The sequence below is a fragment of the Limulus polyphemus genome, unplaced genomic scaffold (genome assembly GCF_000517525.1).
Source record: "Limulus polyphemus unplaced genomic scaffold, Limulus_polyphemus-2.1.2 Scaffold812, whole genome shotgun sequence".
Lineage (NCBI taxonomy): Eukaryota > Metazoa > Arthropoda > Merostomata > Xiphosura > Limulidae > Limulus > Limulus polyphemus.
Genome location: NW_013666422.1, coordinates 35,038 through 43,951, shown reverse-complemented (window position 1 = coordinate 43,951; position 8,914 = coordinate 35,038). Strand labels below are relative to the sequence as shown.

The window sequence follows — 8,914 nt, the reverse complement described above, 5'->3', positions numbered from 1 at the left end:
AACAATAAATATTACAGTTGGAACCTCATTGTATTTAGAACTTGGTTATAAATACAACCTATCTATGTCTATTGAAACGATGCAATAAAAAACAAGTAAATAAAAACTTTTCAAAAAGGAAGTAAATAGGGATGGTTAATATCCATCCGTCAAAAACAATGCAAACAAGATAATAGGGATGGCATTTGCATCATCCCTACATAATAGCACAGGCACATAATGACGATATATATATATAACTATTCAATCACAATTGAGTTTAACATCTCCTGTTTTTGTCTGTTAACATTCTACTACACTGTGTGCCTGTGCTATTACGTGAGATGATGCAAATGTCACCTCTACCATCTTGTTTGCATTGTTTTTGAAGAATTGATATTAGCCATCTCTACATTTACTTCCTTTTCTGAAAAGTTTTTCCTTTACTTGTTTTGATAATATATGTTCTAACTCAAATAAGTCAGTGAAACAAAGAATCTCAAATAACTATAGATATTAAAAAATAGGAAAAAATAAAGTATTATTTGTACAAACAGTAAATTGTTTGTTTTCAGAGTCGAAATAGTCAGTATCAGAATGGTTGTGTGTGCCGGTCCAATAATCTCTACGGTCCAGTACACAACTGCTGCCACCGAAATTAGTACAGCAGTGAACACAGCACCATGGCCCGTAGGAATTCCATACTCTCCGGTGTTTACCTGGCCAGCATGGAAACAGTTGTAGTAAGTACTTTTTCAGCGAAAAAACGTCAAGATGACGGTGTCCGCAGGTTGGCTGATGGTTGAGATTCCATAAAATTTACATTCATTGTTAACAGCTATAGATTACAGGATTTTTACAGCAAGCGTAATATTTATTTCAAACGTGTTTTAAAGATGTATATGATTAAAAATAGTAACGATTGTGTGGGCGTGGGAAGCTTTTTAACCTTCATTAAACTATGAAAAATGAAAATAGGAGTAGGGAAGTACACTATATCATCATATACGTAGGAGAGGGATGGGTGTAGATGCTGTAGTGCTATGCATTGCAAAAGGAAGGATATTTGGGGAATGGATCTGTCATCCTTTAGATCCCCATTTCAGACAGCAGCGTTTATGTGTTAAGGTTTTGAGTGTGAGTTTCTTCATTTGTTTATAGATTCTAAGAGTACCGGTACCGTCACCCTGTTGAGTTTTAGTACTTTCTTCCGACACCAAACTTTTAAAAGCGCCGCTTGATCTGTTGTGTCTTACTAGATAAGTCGATCGGTTTGTCATTTTTGATCAGACCATTAGTTTCAAAGTGTCTTTTGCACTAGAGGTGTTTGGTGGGTATCACGTGTTGAAGAATAGGTTTGTTTAACCCCGCACTCTTTGAGACGCCCCACACGGCCATCAGATTCGTTCAGAACTCTACCTACATAACCTCATACATGAGTACTCTACGAAGGTCACTGAACTGTTTTAATTACTTTAAATACACTCTACGTTTATATTTTATAAACATTGTGCATTCAAGTACACAACCCAAAAGATGTTTCACACGCGTAGCACGAGCCCCCCCCCCCCTAGTTTTCAATTATTGTCACTCTGGCAATGGAAATAGTTGTCACTTGGTTGACATAAGTATTTGCAGTTATTATATATTCCGGCTCATAGAAGTATTTTCCTTTATGCACTTACTTTACCTGCTTCTCCGCATAAACTGATTTATTAGTATGCCGATGTCAGGAAAATAAAACCATAAAATCAAAGAATATCAAAACCAACGTTTCATTGTATTTCATATCGATAATTGGCCTACAAACCAATGTATATATTACATTACTTTCATAACTGCTGAACTACATGCTTCATTACCCACATAAGACTAAGTGTACAAATCAAAATTATAAAACCTAAGTGATTTCTTGTAATGTATATACGTATGTAGAACCAAAGTTATGTCTGGCTATATATCCCACGGGGTAACTTAGGAGTAATATACTAAACATGTAGTTATTTGGAACCAAAGTGATGTGTGGCTATTGAGCAATTTATGAAAAATATAGTTATGTAGGACAAAAGTGAAGTCTGTTTCCTGGTAACGTAGGAGTGATACATGAAACATGTATTTATTTATAACCAAGGTGATATCTGCTTGCCGAGTTGCTAAGGAGTAATACATGAAACATATATTTATGTAGAAACAACGTGTTTTCTAAATACCAGGCTGCTTAGGAAGAATACAGGAAACATATACTTACATAGAACCAAAGTGTTATCATGTTACTGGTCAAGTTAGGAACAATACATGACACATATACTCCTGTAGAATCAAAGTGATGTCTGGTTCCCGGGCTGCTTAGGAGTAGTACTTGAAACATACAATTATGTACAACCAAAGTGGTGTCTGGTTCCCGGGCTGCTTAGGAGTAATTCATGAAACATACAATTATGTACAACCAAAGTGGTGTCTGGTTCCCGGGCTGCTTAGGAGTAATTCATGAAACATACAATTATGTACAACCAAAGTGGTGTCTGGTTCCCGGGCTGCTTAGGAGTAATACTTGAAACATACAATTATGTACAACCAAAGTGTTATCATGTTACTGGTCAAGTTAGGAACAATACATGAAACATATACTCCTGTAGAATCAAAGTGATGTCTGGTTCCCGGGCTGCTAAGGAGTAATACATGAAACATATATTTATGTAGAAACAACGTGTTTTCTGAATACCAGGCTGCTTAGGAAGAATACAGGAAACATATACTTACATAGAACCAAAGTGTTATCATGTTACTGGTCAAGTTAGGAACAATACATGAAACATATACTCCTGTAGAATCAAAGTGATGTCTGGTTCCCGGGCTGCTTAGGAGTAATACAGGAAACATATACTTACATAGAACCAAAGTGTTATCATGTTACTGGTCAAGTTAGGAACAATACATGAAACATATACTCCTGTAGAATCAAAGTGATGTGTGATTCCCGGGCTGCTTAGGAGCAATACTTGAAACATACAATTATGTACAACCAAAGTAGTGTCTGGTTCCCGGGCTGCTTAGGAGTAATCCATGAAATATACAATTATGTACAATCAAAGTGGTGTCTGGTTCCCGGGCTGCTTAGGAGTAATCCATGAAATATACAATTATGTACAATCAAAGTGGTGTCTGGTTCCCGGGCTGCTTAGGAGTAATCCATGAAATATACAATTATGTACAATCAAAGTGGTGTCTGGTTCCCGGGCTGCTTAGGAGTAATCCATGAAATATACAATTATGTACAACCAAAGTGGTGTCTGGTTTCCGGGCTGCTTAGGAGTAATTCATGAAACATAGTTACGTTAATTGCAATTATGAAAAAAATACAGAAATAATGAAATTAAAAACTTGATTTCTGGAACTTGAATAGCGTTTTGATAGTAATACTGTTAATGTTTTCTATTTGGAGATAAAATCTAATTAAATGTATTTGTTTACAACGCTATATTGAAAATCAGTATGCAGTATTGAGAAATAAAAGTTATTAAGTTTAAAATATATACCAAAAATCCAACCTTTTACCTAAGAAAATATTTCATAACTTTGAAATGCAATTCCCAGGATTTTTAATGTGTTTTTAAAGATGTTTATTGAAAACTTTGAAATTAAAAACGCTTTGTAAAATACTAAAACAATGAGGGCACAAACTTCCAATAACAGGCAAGTTAATTATAAGGAATGACTTGTTATGTTGACGAATTAGCTGAATTAATGAGAATTGCTATTGTTGTCTTAATTTGTTTGTTTTATAATTCAGCGAAAAGCTACACAAGGGCTATTTGCGCTAAATTTGAACTAATTGGCTAGAGGGCGATATCTAGTGTCAGAATAGTTGTGGGTGCCAACATGGGGGCTGTTGTAGCAACTTCTGATTTGTTTTTCACACGAAAAATTGTTGATGACTGTTAGTTTTGTCCGTTTGATTTTGGAACTTCACGCAAAGCTACACAAGGGCGATCTATTCTGGCCGTCCCTAAATGTTAATTGATATATTAGTGGGAAGGCAACTAGTCAACACTGCCAATACATTCTGTAGATCTAAACAAGAGTTACAAAACACGGGCAGCTGATATAATTGAACTGCATTCTATATTTGTTTGCGTATAAGTACAAAGATAAACAACAGCCTATTTGTACTATGCTTACCACGGGTATTGAACCCCGGAACAGACAAAAAAAAAACTCATTTTATGAGTTACATAACTTATTAAACAGAATACCTTATCGAATGTATTGTATAATCTTAAATTATTTATTAAACATCGGTATCTAATATAATTCATTCTGTGTTAAAAAGCATGATTTTATATAATTATTAACAAGATAATTAAAAATTGTTAATTTAAAAAGGGGAATAGGGATCATCAGTAAAGTACAAAAATAAGTTGAATCAAAATGTAAAAATTATATTTTCAACATACGACTACAGACTTTAAATACAATAAACAAAGTATCCTGAAAAAAGTGTTTGCATTATTTTCTTTAGCTACAAATCCCTATTTTGGCTCCATGTCTAGAGTACTTCTCAATTTCAGTGGAGTCAAAATAAGGATGCCAACAGGCAGAGTAGCCTGTTTTGCCACAATCCTTGGAGCAGTTGAAGCTTTCCTAACTGGCAAAGCATGACAATGCTCTAAGGCCACACTTGATAGCTAAGATCAATGAAGAATATCACGGAAACACATATTCCTAAATTTCTGCCTAAATTTCACCCAAGGATACAACATTTAACATTATTATGCCTCCCCAAATTCTGAAAGCATCTCAGTTGAATTCCAGCACATATATCTATCTGTATCAACATTTATTTATAGAAGGCAGATTTGAACCATTTACTCAAACACTTCACACAAGTTGTTGCTTGGAATAGCTGAACCAGGCGATAGGCAGTGCAACATCTGATGCTAAGTCTAGACCGTCTGGCACTCGATGACGTAGAGCATTTAGATAAGGAGTATCGCAATCACTGGAAAATATTTAATGAATTGTACTAAAAATTCAACCCTGAGAAGAACCATGCGATCTGTAGGACTACATTCAAAGTCCAAAGGTGTGGGCCAATGAAAATTTGTTCATTTATGCTAACAGTTTAAAACTCCTTGTTTAAACTAATGAAATTTAAGTTGGATGTGACAATTAGCTTGGAGGAGCACAGTAGTGAGCTTGTTGTAGTTGGTCAAGAAAACCATAGTCTTAAAATCGCATAGTATGAGCCAATAAGGTATACAGAAAGAAGTAGAATTTCTAGTGGCGAGAAGAGCTGCTAGGACCTTACTAGACCTTTCTCTGAGAGATACTTCCAATTTGACCAGTTAACACAACTCTCATCTCGACTTCAAATTCGTCATGGCCATGTTACTCACCAAGTGGAGGAAGTTGTCTTCATTCTTAGTTCAGGCATTTGTATCATAATGTTAGATGTTTTTGCAGAAATTATCAGACAGTTTCACATTTACAAAGGCGAGCAACAGTTCTGCAACAAAATCATCCAAACTGATTTGACTTGGTCAAAAACAATGGATTAGATATGTTCATGTCAGGAAGGATGGCTTTTTGCTACAACATATGGATGAAGGTCTGAATGTATTTAAAGATATCCACAAAGTATTCAGAGCACCAAATCTAGCTTATTGATCTGTGAACATGCAAGTGGCGTTCTGTGATGTTTTTCAGATGCAGTCTAGTGGAATGTCACTTTTTGATGTAGTGACAGAAACGACATTGGAAACTCACTGTTTCCTATCTGTAAAATAGGCTGCGCTTGCTGTAACGATGATCTGTCAAAATGCTGAATTGTACTGGCACTAGTCTTCAACTATCGGCATTCATTTCTCCACTCTCAGTTGGAATGACCATCAGCATGGTAAAGAAGCCAGAAGAGATCCAACAAACTGAGTAGTTAAGAGTCACACCTACTGTACCGTATTTGAGAATTAATGTACAGCTTCTACCACATCAGAAATCTCTAGTTGAGACCATTGAGTGTTGCCACAATTGACATGAAGCAGATAATGAAGAAAACGTAACGATGATTGTCAGAAAGAAGAGAAAGAACGCCCAAAGATTATGTGTACACTTAGACGGATTAACATGGTATGGATGAATTATTTGATACGTTAGAAAACATCTATTTGTTCAATACACTATATGTGACTTTTGGCTAATGGCAAGTCAAACTGGATTACGAAAATACAACCATGACTACTTACAACACTCTTACACTACCTACCGTATGAAAGCCATGTAATTATAGTTGGTCAGCTTAAAATTTACGATTCTTTTTCTTGCAGAGACAGCATTGAAAGAAGAAATGGTCCATTGTTATAATCAGTACTCTTGATCTAGTTTTTGTCCTGTATGGATGTAATGTTTCCAATCTGTTCTTCCTGTCCAAGCAACCAGAAGTGAACATAAAAATCGACCAGTTAAGTCCAAACTTACATTTATATGTGAATACAGACTATATTTTAATGTTCGCTTGCATTTATTTATCACAGTCTTTACTTCCACCGCAACAGTGCTGTTTTTTCATTTTGCTTTAATAACTATAATACGTTTATATATTTACATGTTTAAATGGAATCACAAAAGAGCCGGAAATAGCAGTATGTCTACTTCTTTCTGATCTTCGTCAATCTCAGTGCAGTTTTGCAGGTATTAATTTCATTACACAAATGCATTGATTAGCATGCATTTGGAATTGCGTCAGTTGCCTTCTACTACAATATTTGAGCGTGTCAAGAGTAGTTGGACATGAAGTGCAAACCACAGACTTGATGTGACCTGTGATATTCATATACACTGATGTCCAACATATAGTTAAATGTACCTGCATACAAGAACAGTTGAACACAGACATTAAAACCTCAAATTAGTGATGTTGTAAAATTTTGTAGACGATCCCCAGGGAAAAATCGACATACAGTTTGTTTTGTTGTATTGAAGCTATTATATTATTGAAGTGTGTTTTGTTGTATTGAAGCTATTATATTATTGAAGTGTGTTTTGTTGTATTGAAGCTATTATATTATTGAAGTGTCATAGCAGATAGATAGAAGGAAGTACATAAAATTCCATTATTCATTTAGATAAGAGTACGCAAAGAGATGATGTTGTTTATTAACTGTTTACCTTCTAGTTCAAATTTAGAAGCGTCTATATGCAGATAACCCTTGTGTAGCTGTATGCAAAAGTTAGAGAACAAAATATTTTTAACTTCCCGCAAAAACTGGTTAGCGAATACAGTATTAACGTTACCCAATAAGTTCTAAATGTGCAATAGTTTTCAAAACTCATCATTACTGCCTAATGTACATTTATTTAGTTTATATAAATGGAACTGCAAATGTTTTCGCTCATGCGATGCTAAATTTCGCAAATTCATTTAGTGGGATACTGCTAAGTGTCAAAGACAACTAGAATCCTACAAAAACGTTTCATTCAGATCATTTTTTTTGTGGGGGGGGGGGAATCGTTTGCTTACGAAAGTGTTTGAATTATAATTTTTATAACATTGAATATACTGTAGCACACATGCAATTTCATACTCCCACAAAACATAATACGTTATTCGATCACACAAATAAATTTTACTTTACAATGTGTTCTTAACAATGTAACCACAAAAATATCGATAGTTATTACCCCATTTCCCCCCTTTTGCACGTATTTGCTAAAACCAGAGATACAATCTGTGAACTTTATTTTTACACATAGATAACTTAATCAGTAGATACTAATGTCAGAAGAGGACTGGAGGATCGGAGCAGTGCAGTGATTTGGCTATTTGGACCGGCCCTGGTCTCTTGGGGGGGGGGGGGGGTTAAAACTTAATTAAAACAAGTGCAGTAAGCCAGACAACAAGAAGACTTTCATTTCACGCACATTTTATTATTTATTGTTGAATATATATTTTCAGATTTTTTTAACAGTCAGGCAGGCCGGCCCTCGGTTAAAACTGGCGGACCAGCCCGGTCATTACACCGACCACTGTTATGGCCAGTCCATCCCTAGCAGATCCTCAACATTGTAAGAGCTATACTAACAAATATTCTTCTTGTGGAGATCGAGATTTATTTATTATTGTGGAACTTTCACTTGGTCAAGAGTTAGATTTGTGCAAAGTATATAAAAAACGTATTATTTCAAGTTTCTAATCGCTCAGCCATGACGTTTTTTAGTTGGAAATAACGGTAAACAATTGGATATTAATCATACAAAGACATAATACAAATGAATGATAAAAATACATGATACAAATTGTAAACCTTTCTCAGCTAGCTGTGACGTGAAGCAATGAGTGAAATAGTAAGATATTCAACTCCCATCTATCCCTTACCACTCAATTACCATAAATAATCCCATAAAACTATATAATACATCCAGTATTCTATCATTAAAACCAGATGTATATCATTCAATAATTGAAATTTTGTTGTAAGCTATATTTTCAGTGTTATAATTTAATGATATGCTAAATAGAGCTGCTAGTGGTGTTAATGTCGCCAGGTCTAGAAAGTTCACAAAAGCAGTCCTAGGAATTACAATGGTTCAAAAGTTCATGATGATATAATGATCTAAACATTTCGTTGAATTTGGAGAAACGAGAGTACGTTATAAATACGAGTAATCAGTGTGTGAAGATATTTTAAGAATTCGGCGAAGTATTTGTGATGAGAGTTATCACGATTATTAAGTTAATCGATCGACTAGCAAAGTCGTAAAGTAACCGCGATAACTGACACAATGACTGATTCATTCTCTATCTTGAAAGATCCCTCTACTCTTTCTTAACTAGCTCGTATATTCGTAAAGTAACCGCGATAACTGACACAATGACTGATTCATTCTCTATCTTGAAAGATCCCTCTACTCTTACTTAACTAGCTCGTACTTTCAAATA

General features: G+C 35.0%; 1 protein-coding gene across 1 annotated transcript in view; it reads left to right on the top strand.

Annotated features, from left to right (window-relative positions):
* The window catches only part of LOC106460664 (receptor-transporting protein 4-like), a 46,280-nt gene that overhangs the window by 14,348 nt on the left and 23,018 nt on the right, over window positions 1-8,914 (top strand). The window contains exon 2 of the mRNA XM_013920390.2: window positions 555-722. Coding sequence (XP_013775844.2) covers window positions 577-722 — 146 coding nt within the window. The 5' untranslated portion in view covers window positions 555-576. The remainder of the gene's footprint in view (window positions 1-554; window positions 723-8,914) is intronic.